This window comes from Herpailurus yagouaroundi, unplaced genomic scaffold, assembly GCF_014898765.1.
Source record: "Herpailurus yagouaroundi ecotype Mexico unplaced genomic scaffold, PumYag 29, whole genome shotgun sequence".
Lineage (NCBI taxonomy): Eukaryota > Metazoa > Chordata > Mammalia > Carnivora > Felidae > Herpailurus > Herpailurus yagouaroundi.
Genome location: NW_024412377.1, coordinates 86,739,676 through 86,762,154, shown reverse-complemented (window position 1 = coordinate 86,762,154; position 22,479 = coordinate 86,739,676). Strand labels below are relative to the sequence as shown.

General features: G+C 36.0%; 1 protein-coding gene and 1 pseudogene across 8 annotated transcripts in view; one reads left to right on the top strand and one right to left on the bottom strand.

Moving 5' to 3' along the window:
• Window positions 1-22,479, top strand: part of ADGRV1 (adhesion G protein-coupled receptor V1) — a 607,523-nt gene that overhangs the window by 204,921 nt on the left and 380,123 nt on the right. For all 8 annotated transcript variants that reach the window (XM_040448735.1, XM_040448763.1, XM_040448752.1 and 5 more), the window contains 12 exons: window positions 2,072-2,327; window positions 3,968-4,170; window positions 5,391-5,567; window positions 6,411-6,593; window positions 8,422-8,601; window positions 12,248-12,412; window positions 12,957-13,074; window positions 15,355-15,478; window positions 16,358-16,496; window positions 16,672-16,857; window positions 17,211-17,443; window positions 20,624-20,772. In XM_040448735.1, coding sequence (XP_040304669.1) covers window positions 2,072-2,327; window positions 3,968-4,170; window positions 5,391-5,567; window positions 6,411-6,593; window positions 8,422-8,601; window positions 12,248-12,412; window positions 12,957-13,074; window positions 15,355-15,478; window positions 16,358-16,496; window positions 16,672-16,857; window positions 17,211-17,443; window positions 20,624-20,772 — 2,113 coding nt within the window. The remainder of the gene's footprint in view (window positions 1-2,071; window positions 2,328-3,967; window positions 4,171-5,390; window positions 5,568-6,410; window positions 6,594-8,421; window positions 8,602-12,247; window positions 12,413-12,956; window positions 13,075-15,354; window positions 15,479-16,357; window positions 16,497-16,671; window positions 16,858-17,210; window positions 17,444-20,623; window positions 20,773-22,479) is intronic.
• On the bottom strand, window positions 18,147-19,773 carry LOC121013263 (40S ribosomal protein S11-like; annotated as a pseudogene).

The following is a 22,479-nucleotide window of genomic DNA, read 5'->3' as shown; positions in this document are numbered from 1 at the left end:
TATTTTTGGGACAGAGAGAGACAGAGCATGAACGGGGGAGGGGCAGAGAGAGAGGGAGACACAGAATCAGAAACAGGCTCCACGCTCTGAGCCATCAGCCCAGAGCCTGACGCGGGGCTCGAACTCACGGACCGCGAGATCTTGACCTGGCTGAAGTCGGACGCTTAACCGACTGCTCCACCCAGGCGCCCCAAGAGAGGGTTTTAAGAACCTTTAGTTCCTAATTAGAAAATGGGTGGTGTTCTTGACTCACCTTGGGTTTCACAGATTTATCCATAAAATTTTTCCCAAATGCTTCTCTGAAGAGTTCCTTTAAAAGGCCTCTCATCGGGGCGCCTGAGTGGTGCAGTCGGTTAAGCGTCCGACTTCAGCCAGGTCACGATCTCCCAGTCCGTGAGTTCGAGCCCCGCGTCGGGCTCTGGGCTGATGGCTCAGAGCCTGGAGCCTGTTTCCGATTCTGTGTCTCCCTCTCTCTCTGCCCCTCCCCCGTTCATGCTCTGTCTGTCTCTGTCCCAAAAATAAATAAACATTGAAAAAAAAATTAAAAAAAAAAATAAAAGGCTTCTCATGGAATTATCTCAAAAAAAAAAAGGTGGGTGTATGTTAGGTCTACCATTTCTAGGCTTTTGTACCATTCAAAGATTAGAGCTTTAGTGCCTTAAAAATGTTTTGGCAAATTGTATTGCGTTGAGTATTTACTTTTATGGACGTTACCAAAACTATAAGTTGTATCTATCAGGTTATGTGTGTTCTGAATTATATTTCACCAATTAATATTTCTTAACATAAACGATTAAAATGATTTCTAAATTAAATGTATAATAGTATCTTAAGTGTAGACTATATTTGGAAGAATTAATTATTTTATTCAAGAGCCAATAAACTTTTCCTGTAAAGGGCCAGATAGTAAATATTTTAAACTTATGGGCTGTTATGGTCTCTTTCTCAGATTCTCAACTTTGCCTTTGTAGCATAATAGCAATGTTAGATGATATATAATCAAGTGAACTTTGCTGTATGCCAGTAAAACTTAATTTAAAAAATGGATTTCACCAAAGGGTAGTAGTGATCTGACCCCTGATTTTATTAATAAAGCTCTTCAGTTTATATCTTCAAGTGCCTTCTGAGGTGGAGAGATGAGCGTCAACAAAATGGGCCTGGAATGCTAGTTTGAATGGTTGTAGCTTGTAGTCATGTTGCTAGAGAATAGGGTATAAGGTGGGGAGCAATGGGAAATGGCATTCAAGGAACAAAGAAAGCCCTATCAGAAAGGATTTCAGATGCCTTTTAGCAAATTTGGATTTGACTCTGGACAGTGCAGATACAACAGGAGGAGAGACATGCTCTGATTTGTATCTCTTTTTGCCTTTCTCTACCTCTATTTTGGTTCATTGATTGTTAAATCATACATCTATTGTAGCCAAAAGAAATAGCAATCCTGGCAACATTTTTGTAGAGAAAAATGTTTAAACTAGTATGTTACCTTCTTTTATTTGTGCACTTATTAAAAAAATTTTTGTTAAAGTTTATTTATTTTTGAGACAGAGAGAGGCAGAGCATGAACGGGGGAGGGTCAGAGAGAGAGGGAGACACAGAATCTGAAGCAGGTTCCAGGCTCTGAGCTGTCAGCACAGAGCCTGATGCAGGGCTTGAACTCGCAGACTATGAGATCATGACCTGAGGCAAAGTCAGAGGCTCAACCGACTGAGCCACCCAGGTGCCCCAACCTTCTTTTATTTTTATAGATTTTTCAATATGTTATCTGGGACTTAGACTCCCAGAGAGACTATATACTCTATATTTTAATAGAATGTAGGCTTCAGGATGTGACAATTTGGCTACAGGTTTTATCAGGTTGAGTTTCAGTAATTGTTTACTTTTTTCTTTTTCCTAAAAGTCTTCCACTTTTAATATGAAAAGAATTTGATTGATTTGTAGAATCATATTGTGTTGCTTAAATATCTCTTGTTATTTAAGTTGTGGTTCATATTGAAAGAAAATTTAATCTGATATTCTTACTGCACAGTGATAATTACAAAATAAATAAAATCTTCTTTCTTTAAAATTTTAGATTTCATTTTCTGAAGGGCAGGCACTATCTACAATCACTCTGACTGTTATTGCTGATGATGTACCAGAGTTGTCAGAAATTGTGACTGTAACACTCGTTCGTGTTACCACAGAAGGGGTTGAGGACCTATCTAAGGGTGCTACCATTGATCAGAAAAGAAACAGATCTGTGATAACAACTCTGCCCAATGATTCACCTTATGGCTTAGTGGGTTGGCATGCTGAGTTTCTCTTCGTTAGAGTAGCAGAGCCTAAAGGTAAGTATTGTTAAATATTTTTCAGGTTCTAGTAACTTTTATTGGGTAATTTAATTGTAATGTTTACTAGGAATATAAGTCCCTTTGTGTGTGTGGGGGGGGGTATTCAGGTGTGCCTGGGGGCTCAGTCAGTTAAGCATCCAACTCTTGATTTTGGCTCAGGTCATGATCTCACGGTTTGTGATTTCAAGGCCTGTGTCTGGCTCCAGAGCACTGCTTGGAATTTGTTCTCTCTCTCTCTCTCCCTCTGCCCCTCCCCTGCTTACTCTCTCTCTCAAACTAAATAAATAAAAATAAAACAAAAATATATATATATATATGTATACATATACATACATATTTTCAGTTTGACAGATCATATTTAATCTTTTCTACTTTTTGTTTATTAAATTTTATGATCATATAATCACTTAACAATAGTGTTACGAGAAACACTTTTACTCTTTTGAGACATTACTATCATAATAAAAACGTTAATATTTTGGTAAATCATTGCAGTAAAGGTGACTGGTTTTTATTTTACTTTCCCTTTTTCATCCTTTATTTATTTGTTGTCTTTCCATACTCAGATTTCCTGTACACAGATTTTCAACAGTTATAGGGAACAGTAAGCAACACAGTGAAATGCATATAGTACTCAAGGTGTTGTTAAACCCCAAATCAGTAATTAGAATATTTTTTCTGTGAAGTGTAAGTAATCAGTCCCTATTTCCTTTAAGCTTAGTGTTGAAATCTCTGCCCAAATAACTACTTATATAGGTATAAGATATATAGATTTTTTTAGATAAATGCCATTTGACTTATTTGAACAAATATATTTGAACATATATGATATGTATTTATTTAGAATATGCTGTGTGAAGGCTCTAAAATTTTCAGACAGGAACATGGACATCTTTCAAGGACCTTTCATTTAGATAGTTGACTGAAAAAAATGACATATAATTATATATCTGGGCGTTTATATGTCTGTATATATGGGAACAGAAGCAGTAGACTTAGAATATGTTCATTTATTCATTCAGCAAACATTTTGAAGCACCTAGGAAGTGCCACAAATTGTGCTGTGTGTTCTGGAAACAGAGACACAGTCTTAGGTTGTTAGAAACTCATAGACCAGTGAGGAAGATTGGCAAGCATTTTTTTGGTCCATTTACAGGGCAAATTTAATGTTAAAAATCTAAGAAATGAAATAAAAAATAGGTGCTGTGAAATACTTTGATCCTTGTGGCAAACACCTGACTATAAGAACAAAATTACTGACTATTTGTCTAATGATTAAGTTATTAAATGATGACTTTGGGTGTTTACTTTTTCATTTTTGAAAAATCTTCACATTTGCAATTAGCACCTCTGTCAACCTGCACATATGTACTTACCCAAGATTTTCAGCAGTTTTTGTTAAGGTACATGATAATGTGCAACCTAGCAGGGTGATTAGAGAACCCAAAGTGAGGGTTTAGAACTGGGATATAATATATGATGATTGCCAGCACAACTTTAGGGACAAGGGGGACAAAGCACAAAATCTTCCTTGGGACCATACATTGGGATAGTGCAGGACATTCCACGTAAGTGCTTGGAATGGTGTCGACCACAAATAGGAAAGGTTATTTACTTGAGGTATGTGTATCTCACAGAGAACATCACCGTTCTTCAGTTACCCATTGTTCGAGATAAAGGATTGTTTGGAGACATTGCCATTCACTTGATAGCTAAACCCAATTTCTTACTGCACATCGATAATCAAGCTACTGAGAATGAAGACTTTGTGGTACAAGAAACAATAATAATGATGAAAGAAAACATGAAAGAAACTTACATCAAAGTTGCCATTTTGCCGGTGAGTTTAGGGTGCAATAAATAGGATATAAAATAAAAGAATATGCTCTTAAAGATAAAATTGTGATGCTCTGGAAGATAAAAATCTTTGAAAAGTTTGCTTTTACATGTAAAATTGTGAGTATTCTAATTTTTCCACCCACCCTAACATTTAATAACAGATGACTACTTTTTATAACTGGTAAAAATAATATATTTATTAATGATTTGTGTTTATTTATGAACTGGAATATTGTTTGAATGACCGTTGAAGCATGGAATTTACATTTGATTATATGTCTCATTGCATTCACTGTTTTGCTGGTTGGTTAGTTGTTTTGAACTAACGAGTGAATGAATAGAGTGCCCGAATTGATGTGGTTATTTTTATTGTTGGTTTGATAGTACGGTATTTTCATGTCATGATATTATTCAAATCAAGATTATTCTTTAGATGATTTAGATCTGGTTTTAGTGCTTTCTCACGTATATAAGTATATATCTGTAATGATTCACAAGAAACTAAGAGTAGTTATTAGTGTTATCTGTAATATATATTATCTAATATTGTGTGTGTTATAATCTTATATATTACAATGTTAACAATAAATATATATTATTAAATAAATATAATGTTGCATAGTAATATTAGTGTTACTAATTGCACTATTAGTGGTATTAAATAATAGTGGCCTCTAGAAAGGACATTCTGGGAAAGACGTAAGGGATGAGGCAGAACGGAAGTTTCCTTTCCTGTTCAGTGTCCATTATTTCTGTCTTTGGAAATTTTTTATCACCTATTCCAAAATAAGGTAACAGTTTTTAAAAAGTTAATTAGAATATAGGATAATATCTAGAGTTGCAAGTCTAGAGCTTTTACTTTTAAGATGTATGTAGCATTTACCATTTCTCCTGTATTTGGTGGGGTATTATGTGCATAAAACATATTTGATAGAATATGATCAAAATTGTGTGGTGGATTTAAAAAAAATATTTGCTAATGAGTATTAGGCTTCAGTTAAAACTTCACTGATAAGCTTGAATATTCCCTAAGATTCTGAAATTTGTCAGTGGGAATGTGTTAAAATATAAAAGGGAATCTTTTTTATTTGTGAAAAAGGTGACCATTCCTGTGGTCAGTCATTTATTCCTTACTGAAAAATAATCAGGTTTCCAAGACAAATTCAGTATATTTTTAAAAATGGAACACCATGTCTCTCCTGTTTGCCCCACCCCCGTCAGGATAATGCTCCTGAGTTGGAAGAAGGATTTATTGTCAACATCACTGAGGTGTACCTGGTGAATTCTGACTTCTCTGCAGGACAGCCAAGTGTGCGGAGACCTGGGATGGAAATAGTTGAGATAATGATTGAAGAAAATGATGATCCCAGAGGAATTTTTAAGTTTCATGTTACCACAGTGAGATAAACTTTAATGTATTTATAGTAATACAGACACTTCTACCTGCTGATTTGCTCAATGTTATATATTTTCTCTAGAGTAATTGGCTTTGCTTATAGATATTTATAAATATCTGCCTTAATGGGCCCCTGGGTGGCTCATTCAGTTAAGCGTCTGACTTCGGCTCAGGTCATGATCTCACAACTTGTGAGTTCGAGCCCCACATCAGGCCCTGTGCTGCCAGCTCGGAGCCTGGAGCCCACTTGAGATACTGTGTCTCCCTCTCTCTCTCTCTGCCCCTCCCCCACTCATGCTCTGTCTCTCTCTCCCTCAAAATTAAATAAACATTAAAAAAAGCCTTTAAAAAATAAGTATGTGCCTTAAAATTTGTCTTATAGACTAATTCTTAATTCTCTTTGTGCTAGACCAAGAGGTTAAGCAAGTATATTTTCAAATTTAAATTTGAAAAGAATTTTGAAAACACCTATTATGCATATTTATATCCGACTATTGATTTCTACTTTGAAGTGTGAAATATAAGAAATGTAAGAAGAAATAATAAATTTAGAAAATGATGATAGGGTGCCTGAGTGGCTCAGTTGGCTGAGTGTCCTGTCTGACTCTTGATTTCAACTCAAATCATGATCTCATGGTTTATTCGAGCCCCACATCGGGCTCTGTGCTGATAGCAGGGAGCCTGCTACGATTCTCTTCCTCCCTCTCTCTCTATCCCTCCTCTCTCTGTCTCTCTCTCTCCCTCCCCCCCCAAATAAATAAATAAGTTAAAAAAAAAAGGAAAGCGATGATGACATGTAAGATATTAATCTTCTCTTGTATTTTAACTATATTCTTTATTTAAAGGATTTTGGTGGAGTTATTACTGCCTATGAGGTGCCTCCACCACTGAATATTATTCAAATTCCTGTAGTCCGGATGGCTGGAAGCTTTGGGGCAGTAAATGTTTATTGGAAAGCAACACTGGATAGTGCTGGCCTGGAAGACTTTAAGCCATCTCATGGGATTCTTGAATTTGCAGATAAACAAGTATGCTAATTACAAATGTATTAGCAATTTATCGTGTACTTCAAACATAGACACCCACCAAATGGGTGCATTAGTGACTGCTAAATGTATTATACTTTTTGTTTGTATATCAAGCCAAACAGAACTCTTATTAATTAATATGTTATAATTTATTGGTGGACATAGGAAGAGAATATAAAGAAACAAAAATCTCACCCTTTTCTGAACTTTCCTACCTCATTTAATTTTAAGGAGAAGTTAAAGGAGGATAATGAATGGCTTAGAAGTGTCTAAGAATGTAAGAATGTATAAAAAATTGCCTCATGAACTTTGTTATTCCTATAAATTTTAGGTTCTTTTATTCTATTGATTTCTTAATACTTATCAATACAGATAACTTACTTATTTAGGATTTGCACTGAAAGTGTGCACATTTTAGTACTTAATATCCAGAACTTTTTGTTACAACTAAAAACAAGACTTTTTAAAATGATAGAGAAGAGACAAAATAATCAAATCTGAAAAATTGAAAAACAGTATTCTAGATTTGGGCCAAAGTATTCTCTAAGAGTTATAAGTTTTGGAAACTGGACATTTTGTAATATGATATATGAAGCCTGATTTTGCTGAGACAGATTTGTACAGTATGCATCAGCCTATTAGTTGCTGCTGAAAAATAAGCATACAGGTTAGACATCCCTATACATAATGGTCTATTAATATTTGAAATCATGAGTTTTTAACAAATTTAGAACTTGAAACATTTCCTACTAAAAGGAGGGAAAAGAGAGATCTTTACACTAACAGTAGAAACAAATACATATATTTTTCATCAAAGTAGCATTCTGCCTTATATTACTAGCACTTTATTTTGTACATGAGGTTGAAGTCCTGTTATTTAACAGTACCTTAAGATCATTGTCATTCTTAAAGTTAACATCTTCTAAGCAAGTATTCTGTATTTTACAGTATAGAGTTGAGGTGCCTACATTTTAATAAGCTTCCATTTTAACATTTGATTTTGTTCAGGTTTCCGCTTCTGAGTATGAATGCAGATTTCTCATTTTTCTCTTTTATTAAAGGTATTAGGTAGATTTATGTAGAAAAACTTCATTTTCCAGTAAACGTCTGTGTCAAAACACTGGAATTTCCCTCCGAGATACGGAAAACATTTTAAATGTAGAGATACGGCTAGAATATTTTTATGACCAGTAGTGAAATCACAAGCTGGGCCAAGTTTTACTTATTTATAAGTTATAAAAATGTTTAACATAGACCCAGACAAATGTACGAAATCCTAATCACCAACATTTGAGAACAGCAGAATTAGGTTTTCTTCCTGCCTTTCTTTAACATTTTAAGAGTGACATTTGAAGCCAAAGGGATTTATTCTAACTGCTGAAGACAATGGTAATTTCTATGTTACCATTGTATATCATGTGATATTAATGCTAAGTATACTAATGTTTATATTTGTGAAATGGTTATTAGAGCCTATATGGCATTTTAAATACTTTTGTTCAAGAATCAGGCTTCATTAGTTTTTGTATACATAAATATCACTATATTTTATTACATATGTAATTCCCTTATCTTGAAAATAATGGAGTATAAATTTCTGATTTGAAATACTAAATAGTATGTATAATTTTAAAATAGTATTATGAACATAACAGGCCAAAAAATACTGTATTTTTGTACTATATTTCTGTCAACTAAAAGTTTAAATATATGTGATCAAAAATTGCTATTATATTATATCCTCCTTGCCTCTTACCCTTCCTCTTTCCCTTGTTCCCTCCCTTCTTTCTCTCCCTCATTTTCCTTCTTTCTCCCTTTTCTTTTGTAGGTTATGGCAATGATAGAAATTACCATAATTGATGATGCTGAACTTGAACTCATGGAGACGTTCACTATTTCCTTAATCAGGGTGGCTGGAGGTGGCAGACTTGGCGATGACATTGTGGTAACTGTTGTTATTCCGCAAAATGACTCCCCATTTGGAGTATTTGGATTTGAAGAAAATACTGTAAGTTAAATACCAGGGGGAGGGTGCCTTCCCCTAAGCTAATTATTTTTGTAGATTTAAAAGAAAGATATCTTTCATTTTTTAAAAAACTTTTACCTCTCACTCATGATTTTCTGCTCAAGAGTCCTTGAAGTTGGCTGTTGAATTAAGGGTCAGTCCTCTAATCTGTGTTTGACAGTAATGAGTCATCTAAGATCACACAATTACAAAGGGGAAAAAAAATCTTACTTATTGGGTATCGTAGACCAAGAGTTAGTTTTTGTCCATACGTTTTGTTCTCAGCCTGTCTTGCTACCAGACCACCATCCTGGTCACAAGGCAAGATTTTATCGTGGATCTAAGTGTTACATCCTAGGATACATTTAGTTGGGGAGGGATTTACTTTACCTTCCCTTTTGGTACTCAGTCTCATATTGAACAAAACACAAAGGGATTTACTTTACCTTCCCTTCTGGTACTCAGTCTCATATTGAACAAACACCACAGTCAACCCAGCTGAAATGTTTCTTTGTATTTGTTCTTTCCTCCCTCTTACTTCCCTTTGGTTCTACTTTCAGGACCTGGAAGAGGGAAGCCAGTTACTATTATCGGTTTAATTGCTAAGGGAGAAAAAAACTTAACCATTTATAAAACCAGATTTGGTGACTAATGCTAAATTATCTCTACATCTTAAATATTAAAAAATTGTTAAAACTGTATCACAATTAGTACATGATTTTATATCACCATTTTTAAGGCTGTCTTTCAAAGGAAATTCCAAGATGAAATAATCATATATTTAGATAATTCTGATATACACAAGTTTTCTTGGTCTATAGGTCACCTTTCCCTTTATTTGACCACTTATAGATAATTAGTAATTCATAATAGATCATTTTAAATAATAAACAGATTGCTCCCAATGCTCATTGTCTTTACTATTTTGTGGATGAAAGGCTAGACTTATAACTTGCCCATTAAGGCTGGGCTTCCCAGATGCTCCAAACTTTAAATATATCCTAATAATTACCTAATGATTACATCATTGAAGTTTGTTTTTTTTTTTTTAACGTTTATTTATTTTTGAGACCAAGAGAGACGAGCATGAACGGGGGAGGGTCAGAGAGAGGGAGACACAGAATATGAAACAGGCTCCAGGCTCTGAGCTGCCAGCACAGGGCCCGACCCGGGGCTCGAACTCACGGACCTTGAAATCATGACCTGAGCCGAAGTTGGCCGCTTAACCGACTGAGCCACCCAGGCGCCCCCATCACTGAAGTTTTAATTTCATAAGAGAATGGGAACCATGAGAGGGACAGGACACACACACTTCTGCTATAGCCTTATGAGTCTCTCTTTCTTGGGAAATGAATAAGCAGAATTAAGTGTTTGTAAGGAGTGGTAGAGTCACAAGAGTGGCTGTGAATGTTTCCTGAGCAAAACGAAAAATCTGGAAAACATAAAACTATTAGTATAAAGAAGAGAGTAAAAAGCATCCATAATGTTATTAACCTAAGATACGGACATCATTAGTATTTTTTTATTTCCATCTATGCTTTTTTTCTTTGCATATGTGAAAAGAAATATTTTAATTAATATAAATATAATTCAGTTTTTATAAAATGTCAGTTAACTTCTGGGTTTGGATAAAAGGTTCAGGGTTTCATTCAAATCTTTAGTGGTAAATCCTTAACATAAATGTTGCTTTTAACTTTGTCATGCTTTTGGACTCCTAGGCATTAGACGGTATGTGTATAAGTTTCTCTCACTGTTAGGGAAAATGAAGACTTACATGACTATTCATAAATAACTTTCATTTATTTTATCTTAACTACTGTTGTAAACTTTAGTGCACCCTTGGCCTGAGAACTCATATCTTACTGTAGTAACCTCAAGTTTCCAATTTGTCTTGCAATCTAAAAGTGAGAGTGAGGTCACCCAATTCCTACTGTGTTATTTCTCATAAGCCTTGCTGTGAGGAACAAATGAGTTGATATATGTAAAGCACTTACAACTGGGTCTTACACTTAGTAGGTGTCAATTGCTATTTTTGTAATTAGTAGTATCAGCAGCAGCTTGTTTTTCAGCCCTTTGTGCTTACTTTTTTATATTGTGTTTCTTACTGCCAAAGGCTCTTGATAACACAAAATTTTTTGTTTTAACATGTATCTAAGATACACAGTATTGTGCATATAGTGAACATTTTGTTAGCATTATTTGATGACAGATTAGATTTAGAAGTCAACAATATTGAGGAAAGTTTATTAATATAAATCTGTCAGAACAAATAAGCTGCTCACGAGGGCAATATGGTAAGTATACCAAAGCACTGGCAATAGCACAGGCTCAAGAAATCTCCTTGTGAAACCGAAGCTACAATGTTATTATCTATGGAAAGAAAAAGGACTTATATATGAATGATAAGTTTATAATGGGTATCTTCTTTCTCACTTTGCTTCTTATTTAATATTTATGTTATCTGAGGGGTGGCGTGAATAGCACTGGCTATGGAGTCAGAACATCTGAACCAGAAGAGAAGGCTTCTCTTTTCCATATATGTGCAAATATCCAACCCCCAGATTTCTTAGAGCTTCTGTGAAGCTTAAATAAGATAATGTATATGCTGGAATTGACATATACTAGAAGCTCAATAAATATTAGTTAGTGCTAAAGCTCTGCTCTTGGAACCATTACCAAATCTCATGAAAAAAAAAAAAGCAAAACAAATTTGTGTTGGGCACTTAGGTATCTGTCTTGAAAATGGAAAGCATTGTTTTATATTATTGTATTTACATAACAGGTGGATATTATAGGCTTAGTTTGGACTTTGCTTCCCCAGTCAGTATATGCAATTCAGTTGAACCAGCTCTCTTAATAAGGAACTTGTGTAGAAAATAAATAGTACAGGTAAATTAATGTATTGAATTTCCTTCTCTATTTCTGTCAGGTTAATAAAAACCTCTTTTAAATTTGGACTTACTCCTGAAGCCAAGACTACACTGTATGTTAAGTAACTTGAAAATAAATAAAAAATAAAATAAAATAAAATAAAACAAATAAATTTGGACTTCCTAAAATTGGCAAACTGCAGATAATTAGGAGGACACTTGCAGTCTGTATTGTCTGGGGAGCCTGACTCCATTAACAAAGAACCCCTAAATCTTAATTCCTTAAGATAATAAGAGTTTATTGTTTTCTTCCTTCAGAAACCCTACATCCATGGTCCTCGTGGGGTCTTAGGGACACCTCTTGTCCAACTGGCGTCTCAGGCACCCACTTCTTTCCTTCTTGACTCTGTCCTGGTTCCTGGGAGTCCTCACTAGTCACCCAGCACATGGAGAAAAAAGGAATGTGGAATGTTTTGTGGGAAGTTGATGCAGACTGTTAGGAACGTACTTCACTTCCCACGTGTTACTGTTGGCCAGAATTTAGTCACATGCTCTACCTAATTGCTAGGAGATGAGGAAAGGTGAGGAGATGCCAAGTAGCAGAGTGTCTAGGACAAAAAGGAAATGGGGTTTGGTGAAGTATTTTTTTTTCTGCCACATGATTGTAACATGCCATGAACAGATTTCTGAATTGAAAAGTTTCAGTCTTTGCAAATAGAAGTAAGATTATTTTTCCTGCTCCTTTCTTTTTTCACCTTACTGGATTTTCTTTCTTTTAGGTAATGGTTGATGAATCTCTTTTGTCTGATGACCCTGATTCATGTGTGACATTGACAGTTGTCCGGTCCCTAGGAGGAAAAGGAGCTGTTCGACTTCAGTGGACCATAGATGAGACAGCTAAAAATGATCTCAGGCCTTTGAATGGGACGCTTCTTTTTGATGAGGTATCGTCAGCATCAGGACTCCTGTAGTTTTTCTCAAACTTGTGTTTGTTTTTTTCAAACTTGTTGTATGAATTCGTATGATAGTATATACTATGTGTGGAATTTATTTGAAATCATAGGCACTTTGGAGGAAAATCACACACATACCTGATGTCTAAAATCTAACTTAATTTCAGACACTGCCTCCATCCCTCAACGTTTCCTCTCCTGACTGAGGGTAAAACCCATCAACCAAGCTGGACATCTGGGAGTTATCCCCATTTCCACCCATTCTGTAACTCTTATTTGATCCCAAGTCTCGCCAATGTTTAGACAGTTTAGAGGTTATGTTAATTTTCCCCCTTCTTTCCAATTAAAAACTTACATGGGATTTTTGGTCAGAGCTAATTTTTATATAGTAATTTTTCTAGAAGCAACTCATAATTCTAAGGTACATAAAGACACTTGAAAAAATACTTATGGGCATAAACATTATTCTGCTAATGAGAACACTCAAAATTTGGCTTTTATCCAGAAAATTTATTATTCTTCTCATTTGATGTAGACAGAGTCTGAAAAGACCATTGTGTTGCACACGCTTCATGATACTGTGTTGGAGGAGGACAGGCGTTTTACCATTCAGTTGATACCAATTGATGAAGTAGAAATATCTCCAGTGAAAGGTAAGAGAAATTCACATGTTTGGAAATTAGAAAGTAGATACTCAGGAAAATATAACCAAATAATGAGTAGTTACAAAGTTAGGTTTATAATTACTAAAATGTTTGCTGAAACATAAGCTAACCCGCTTGTATGACAGCCAAAGAGTTTGTTTTTTTTTTTTTTTTCAACATTTATTCATTTTTCGGACAGAGAGAGACAGAGCATGAACGGGGGAGGGGCAGAGAGAGAGGGAGACACAGAATCAGAAACAGGCTCCACGCTCTGAGCCATCAGCCCAGAGCCTGACGCGGGGCTCGAACTCACGGACCGCGAGATCGTGACCTGGCTGAAGTCGGACGCTCAACCGACTGCGCCACCCAGGCGCCCCGCCAAAGAGTTTTTAAAAGTGAAATTCTAATACCTGATTGGTATTGGAATTGGTAAAGTTATATATCAAAGATTTTACAGTACTTAGCTCTGTGATTTTTTAAAACATGTTTGTTGTTGTGATGTTTGTAAAGTAAAATATGGAAGCTTCCTAAAACGTCCATGAATAGGAGACTGGTTAAATATGACAGAGTACCATATAAGTATTCAAAAGGATATAGCTGAAAAAGCTTTAATTACATTAAACATTAAAAACACTTAGTTACGTGGATAATTGCTTTGTTATAGCAGGCTTCATAACATGTTCAGAGTTATCCCATTTTTTCACGTGCATGTTATAAGTGTGTTTGGAATTACTTACTTGAAATGTTGATAGTGTGATTTGATTACCTATATTTTCTACACATTTATAATTGTCACATATGGCTTTTATAATAAAATATTATTTTAAAACTTAGCATATTATGTCTGTTTCAGGCTAGCTATGTCTATTTTCATCTGAAAGTGATTACTTCAGTTGATTTTGACATTTCAGAAATAGGCATCGTAATTCTCATTTGTCTGTGGTCCTTATGAAAATTTGTTTCCTATCTGAAGAGAAAGGGTCAATGGTCCTAAAATGGTTGCATTGTGGTACAGACAATAATAACCATAAAAAAATGGCCCAGCAACTTTGATATGAAAGCTTAGTGACATACGTGCCCTTTTTTAACATCAGTAGCTCCATCCTGTGGAGTTGGTCTGTGGCCGAAAAAGCAGAATTCCAGGCCAAAGAGATTCTCAAAATTGTAGAGAATATCACTGTATGTACTTAAGGTAGTTCTTTTCCCATTTTTCTCTAGAGTACTTTCCAACAAACCTCTGAGGGAATCATATGATTACACCATATTCTTCCATACGTCTTAAGTTAGCTCAGTTGTCTACGTCACATTAGATGTCAGACTGATGTCATATAGACTAACTAGACATAAGACTAAGAATATACCTATGGTTCAGGATGAATAATTTATTAATATAAAAAATATATTTCGAATTGTGGCATACTTGGACATGACGGACCACTCTTAGTTTTATTAATCCATTGCCAAAGAAAGTGAGAGTATAGTTACTCAGTCCTTTGTTTCATAAAACCCTAATATTAGCTTCTGGAAACACTTTCCTTCAAGTTAGTGCTAAACTATAATATGAATACTCATATTCTTATAATTTTTCTTTCTATTATTTAGCTCGCTTTTTTTTTTTTAATTTTTTTTTCAACGTTTATTTATTTTTGGGACAGAGAGAGACAGAGCATGAACAGGGGAGGGGCAGAGAGAGAGGGAGACACAGAATCGGAAACAGGCTCCAGGCTCTGAGCCATCAGCCCAGAGCCCGACGCGGGGCTCGAACTCCCGGACCGCGAGATCGTGACCTGGCTGAAGTCGGACGCTTAACCGACTGCGCCACCCAGGCGCCCCTAGCTCGCTTTTTATAAATGCTTGTAAGCAAATAGCGGAGTCAGAAAATTAAAACTAAAAACTACCCCAAGAATTCTTACTTTTGCCACATAGCCAGTTTTAGTGAACTGCACAATGGTCATTGCAGAAGTAAATTAATGCAAATGGTGGAAGAGTACTCTCTTATTATGAGAGTGATAGTGGAATTATTGCCCACTTTCTCCTGCACCCTTTCATTAAAATATGATTTGGGGCAAGTTTTTTGCCTCACTGTCTTGAGTGCCTCAATGCGCTTAAATAATTTCATTGGGAAAATGAGGATAAATGAGGATAATGTTAGCACCTAGTTCATATGATTTCCATGACCATTGACTCACAGGATTAGTATATATGTAAAGTGCTGAGAATTTTGCCAGGCATATAATAAGTGAATACATATGTTTGTTTCATTCATGTTATGTGTCATCTTCAACTCAGGTAGTGCATCAATAATCATTCGGGGAGATAAGGGAACATCAGGAGAAGTTGGGATTGCTCCATCATCTAAGCATGTCCTCATCGGGGAACCCTCAGGAAAATACAATGGTACTGCTATCATCAGGTATGGGCTTCATGCTTTTTCTTTGCTTAGGTGGAGATTTTGAACTTTTATTTAAAATCCTTAGCATTTTTTATGTAACTGCATTGTTTTCATCACATACATATTCTTCAGGCATCATCATTTTATATTTTAGTAACATCCTATGGAAAGTAGAAAAAAGTTTTGCTAAAAATTAAAGACCTATCCTGACCTATCTTGAAGTTAGATCATGAAGAATATTTAGGAAAAGTTTCTTCAACAGATATGTATTGATCATACGGTTGCATATTCACGAATCTTGACATCTAATGATCATGACTGCTACTTGGGTGATTTGCACAACCTACGACAAGGAAAGCACCTTCACTTAACATCAGGAGATCTGATGCTTTCACCCTGTTCTGTCACTCACCGTGTCAAATAAGAGAGTTACTTCCTGTCTGTAAGCTCGTGTCTTAGCTACAAAATCATTCCTTTGAAAATCCTCTGGATCAAACATTTTATGATTCTAAGTGTTCTAAAATTAGGCCCTATATATAATTAGGGCCTATTAAAGTAGTATGATCATAGGCAGTTTTCTTTATTACAAATTTTCACATGAAGAGAGGGACAGCTATCAATGAAAAAACCGAATTTGGGTTAATACTTTATCTTTTTCGTAGTTTTCCTCTAGTGTTCTTTGTATCAAGTGCTGTTTTTTAAGAGAACTGTGGTAAACTATTCATATTTTGCCCCTTGTGTATTACATGAAAAGTCTACAAATACTTTCTTTTAAATCCCTTTAAAAGAATACAGGTTTTGTCTGTATTGTTGTTGAAAGACACAGAAAATATTTAGGAAATATATTTAGGAAAAATTACTTCAACAAAATCGTACTGATTATACCTTTGTATATTATAGCCTCATTCGTGGTTCAGCGATTTGGGGGGAGGTCACTGTGTACTGGAGGATATTCCCTCCTTCTGTGGGAGAATTTGCTGAAATATCAGGGAAACTGACATTGCGAGATGGACAGTCTGCAGCAGTTGTAATAATACAGGTATCAATCAATATTACTCGTTTCTATTATTCCCTTTGTTCTGTGTGTGTTGTGGGGGGGTGGGTGGTTGGGGGTTGTTGATATCCCTGAGTTTGTTGTTGTTGTTTACGTGATAGGCATTTTTCTTTAAATGTTATAGATCCTACTGATAACGTCTCTTTCTGTCCTTCTTTAGGCTTTGAATGATGACATTCCTGAGGAGAAGAGCTTCTATGAGTTTCAGCTCACTGGGGTCAGTGAGGGGGGGATACTAAGTGAATCCCGCAGCACTGCTGGTATCACAATGGTGGCCAGTGACTTTCCCTATGGCCGATTCTCCTTTTCACATGAGCAACTTCGAGTGTCAGAGGAAGCCAAAAGGGTAGAGTGTAAAATGCTTAAAATCTTAAATACCATTTTAGTTTCTATTTTTTTGTGAGTGAGTGATTTTTTTTGGCAAGCTTGATTAAGCTTTAATTTAAATATTAAGAGTTAATGTAGCAAGTTATAGTGTGAGTGATCTTGACAAAGTATTTCCTTGTTCATTTTCCATAGTTTTCGCAAACTAATTTGCTAATATCATTATTTTAACATATAATTTATAAACTTTTATATATTTATTTACAATCTTAACATAACCATGATAAACATAGAAAATTAGTTAGAAATGATAAAAATTAAGTATTGTCTGGTAGATAAAACATCCAAATTAAATAAAAACTGCTTCTTGCATAGGTGAACATCACAGTCATCCGTTCAGGTGGATCATTAGGTCCTGTGAGACTCTGGTATGAGACCGTGAGTGGGACAGCAGAGGCAGGCTTGGATTTTATCCCTGCGGTGGGGGAGCTGCTCTTTGAAGCAGAGGAGATGGCAAAAAGTGTGCCGATTGAAATACTTGATGATGGTCTTCCAGAAGGCCCAGAGGAATTTTCTCTAGTAATTACAAAGGTGGAACTCCTGGGAAGGTAAAGAAAATTGGGAAAAAGCAAACAAAAAAAGAGAGAGGGAGAAGAATATTTGTTGTGGGGATTAATACTGAACTTGTTCTTTTTCAGATTTATGTGACAGTGGGACAGGACATAGAAGGGAAATTATGATAAAGGATGTTAATTATACAGTGTTCTAAAGTATTATTTTTCTCCTAAAGTTGAAAGTATGTTGTTTTTCTTGTGAGAATTCACTCTGGGTAGTCAGGGAATTGAACATGGCATGGGCTTGTAATAATTTGGTAACCTCTATCTCTACACCTGTGAAAGGACTGAGTGAGAGATTTCTTTCCTTGGTATCTCTGAAGGCCGTGTTATCTTCTGTGGGGGAAGGAGGTGGTTGCTTGCCCATCAGCAGTTTCTAACTGGGGAAAAATTTGAGTCAAAGATAGTTGTTAGCTGTGCACCAGGATTTTATCGAAGATTAAGAATTAACCATACTGAGCCTGTCTCACTCCCTGATTTGGTGGGAGCAGACTTGATGAACAAGGACAGAAACTCCTTACGCATGCTGTAGTAGCCCAGGGAGTACGTCTGCTCTGACAGACTACACAAAACCTGCAACTAGAATAATGTTTGCATTTATGTAAGTTTTTTAAATGTTTATTTATTTATCTTGAGAGAGAGAGATTGAATCCCAAGCAGGCTCTGCACTGTCAGCACAGCCCGGCGTGGGGCTTGAACTCACAAACCCTGAGATCATGACCTGAGCTGAAATCAAGTGAGATGCTCAATGGACTGAGCCTCCCAGGCACCCCTACATTTATGAGTCTCAAAGGAATTTTTCTTGTGCATGAATATGTTTTTGCATCTGTTATATGCATGCCATGCTTTAAAAGCTGTTTCCAGCTAAAATTTTTCACTGTGTGACTTAGGTAGAGTATATATCATTCCACTTGGAAAAAAATACTGTGGATATGTGTACACTTCAAGCCTTAAATTTCCCAGAAATGATTCTGTGTCTGGCAATGGTAATTAATTTTTTTTTACTGGAAAAATAACTTTATTTTCTTCAGGGGTGTGGACAGATGTCTAATATCAGAACTTAAGGAATTGCTTCCTGGTGCTAGCAGCCTTCATGACTTTGAACCTGTTGAGTGCAAGTCTGGCTCAGGGGCTGGCATGCACCCACTGTGACAATGTCACTGATCTGGACATCCCTGAAGCATGGGGAGAGGTGGACAGACAAGTTCTTAAAGCATTTCTCAAAGTAGTTCTACTCTTGAATGTAGTGGAGGGAGGCTCAGTGGATGACAGTGGTCCTCTGCTTCTTCATCTTGGTCACCACACCAGACAGAATCTGCCCTTGGATGGAGACATTACCAGGAGAGGGGCATTTTTGTCAAATGGGTGCCTTCAGTGGCCTCCTTGGGCATCTTGAAGCCCAGACCAATGTTTTTGCAGTATCACAGGAGCATCTCCTTGCCAGTTTGTTTATCCAAGCAGGACCCTCTTCTTACTTTGAAAGTGGTTACATGCTTTTGGTAGACATCCTTAGTCTGAATGTCCACCATCTCCCTGGCCATCTGAAAAAAGGAAAACCGACAATGGGAATGAATTTTAGCTTACATTAAATGTGTTAAAATTTGAGCTGCTCACTGTTTTCATTAAGTAAGTGAAATTTAGTCAAATTAACTCATTAAGTGTGGAGATAACATCTGTGTTATTGGCTAACTATGACTTGGCCTTAAAAAGCAATTCCTGCTTAAGTTTAATTCTGAGAAAACCAAGTTTTTCCTTCTAGGTGAATTTCTAGGTTTCCTTTGATTTGAAAAAGCAAAGTTGTATGATCTCATTTTGCCTAGTTGCTAGAAAATTTACTTCTTTGGGATTAAGGGAATCAGGTCATCTACAGTCCATCTCAGACAACTGTTAACATTGACTCTTATTTAATAGTTTAATCCCCAGTTTTCTAATGTTGCCTTACAAATAATCTTATTAATCAGCTTTCAACCTTTTGAAACTATGTAGCATAAAAACACCAGGCAAATAGAATTTGAGAATTGAAGAAAAGACTGAAATGGTTTTGTGACATTTTTTAGCTTAAGGAATTAAAGTGATATAAAACTCTGGAGGTCACAACTTTTCTTCATGGGGGAAAACATCAATCAAAAAAAAAAAAAAGGTGACTTCCTCAGCAGAAATATGTCATTAGCCAAGTGAACTACCATGTGTATTAAAGAATAGAGGCATTGATTGCAGTTGGTGTCCACAGAGATATTTTCTTATAGCTTGAAATTTCTTTAGTGGCATGACACCCTTTTTTTCCTTAAAGTAACCCTTTCAGGGATACCTGGGTGGCTCAGTCGGTCGAGTGTCCAACTTCAGCTCAGGTCATGATCTCTCAGTCTGTGAGTTCGAGCCCTGTGTCGGGCTCTGTGCTAATAGCTCAGAGCCTGGAGCCTGCTTCGGATTCTGTATCTCCTTCTTTCTCTGCCCCTCCCTGCTCGTGCTCTGTCTCTCTCTCTCTCAAAAATGAATAAACATTAAAAAAAAGTTAAGGTCACCCTTTTAGGGGAGCCTAGGTGCCTCAGTCAGTTAAGTCTTGATTTTGGCTCAGGTCATTATCTCACGGTTTGTGGCAACGAGCCCCATGTTGAGCTCTGCAGTCTCATTGGGCCCTGTGCTGATAGCACAGAGCATGCTTGAGATTCTCTCTCTTCCTCTCTCTCTGTTCCTCCCCGCGTACAGATGCACTCGCTTGTTCTCTCTCTGTCTTTTTCAAAATGTAAATAAACATAAAAAAATTTTAAAGTAACCCTTTCATCCTGACACTGTGGCTGTGGCCCAGCTGGTTTCCTGTCTCAGAGTGCACTACAGTTTCACGTACATCCTCTTCCTTGGCCCATCACTGTTGGATGAGTTTATCAATGCATTCGTCACCCAGAGGTTCATTTTACAACTTTTTCCCAATTTCCCAATAGTCTTTTTCTCGTTTAATAACTTTATATTGGTTTAGGTTTCATGCAGGCAGTGATAATTGGGAGCGGCACAGAAGTCTGTTTCAGACATCATTTCAGGAAAAAGAAATATTTTAGTGTTGGGATCTTTAAAAATATAAGAACACTTAATAGGACTAAGTTATAGGAGCTAAGAGGGCATTTCAATGAACAATTATTTACTCCTTTTCTTTTATTATTTTTTTTATGATTTCGCAAGCGGGTATGATTTTACCATTCAAGAAAATGGACTTCAGATAGATCAACCTCCTGAAATAGGAAATATCTCCATTATTCGAATCATAATAATGAAAAATGATAATGTAGAGGGTGTCATTGAATTTGACCCAAGATACACTGCCTTTGAAGGTAAGTTTTCAGTAATCTTATAAATTTGCCACTTTCTTTTTTCAAAAAGGTTTTTAAAATTTATTTATTTCGAGAGAGAGAGAGAGAGATAGACAGACGATGGGAGTAGGGGAAGGGCAGAGAGAGAGAATTCCCAAGCAGGCCCCACCCTGTCAGCATAGAACCTGAGCGGGGCTCAGTCTCATGAACCGTGAGATCCATGACCTGAGCCGAAATCAAGAATTGGATGCTTAATCGACTGAGCCACCCAGGTGCCCCTACATGTACACCTTTATATGTATTTACATATATTTATATATTTTATTTGTAAAATATATTTTGAGTTATCTTTGGGCAGTATGAACCTTACTCGTGTGTGGCAAAGCTGAATGGTAAGGAACGAGGCTTTAGAAAACCCATTGAACCTTAGGATTATTGCAATGTGTAGATTTCAGTCATCTTCATAAAGTATCTTTCTCATTTATGAAATCATTTCCTCTGTGATTAGAAATCAGTGAATATTCAGTTTCTAATAAATAATCAGCTTTGAAATGACCGCTTTACTGGACTGCAGAATACAATGCAGGTGGTATCTGGGCACCTACTCGTACTTTCTTGTGACAGTTCCTAACAGCAGCCACCTACTGTTGCCTGTTCCCCACCCCCCCTAGAAGCAGAATGCATGATCTATGGCTGTAATCCCTCCTGGGGAAAAAGGGGCTGCTTTTTTATTTTATTTAAAGGTAGAATATGAACATGCCTTTCAAAATAATCATGTTATCTTCTTGCTGCAATTAACTTTTTGACTTCATTGCCTCCATCAAATTCATTGGTTATGTACCCATTTTTAAAGCTCATCAGAAATCATTTTGCAATTGATTAATATTGACTTTACGGATATGGAAGACATCACTCTTTTGTGAACTTCAGTCTGCAGTTAATAAAAGTCATGCTTCAGTTTTATACCAAGAAATAAATAAATCACTTAGAATTTTTGTGTTCAGTGATTTCTGTTTGATTTGTTGTCTTTGGAGCAATGCATATTTATAACTACAGTGTAAATTCAGCACTATTTAGCTATAGCTAACATGAACTGTTGGCTAATGTAAACATAGCTAGTGTAAACTATTAAATGACATTTTAATTTACAGAGGTTGGCATAGCTTAAGAGGAAGTAAATTTTTGAAAAGAATTTCTAAGTTGAAATTAAACTTTGAGGATACATTTTCACATTCTCAAATATATTTCATCGGAACTCAAGAAGTAATAGAATTATATTTACATGTGGACTTCTAAAACATTCATATGATATAATTAACATTAACCACAGTTATTTATATTACATAGATTTCAACTAAATGTAGCAGCAGTCCAGAATACTTTCCTTTGAGTACACATATTTTAAGGGTTTTTCATGTTCATCTAGCATTGTCTAAGGGTTTTTCATATTCATCTAGCATTGTCTTGGAAAGCAAGCATCATTTATTTGTATGTAGCACACAGAGGAAGAATTCCTGTGCTAATGATTAAATAGGTTATTTCAATTCTAACTTACACTGCTCACTATAATTTTTAACTTATGACAAACTGCATTTCTCATAAAAAATGTCTTGAAATTTTCACTAATATTTTTTAAATGATAAATGAACTATGGAAACATTGAGGGCTTGCACAACTGTACTGTTATATTTAATTGCTGTGTTTAATTTGACTGAGTCTTATAAAAGA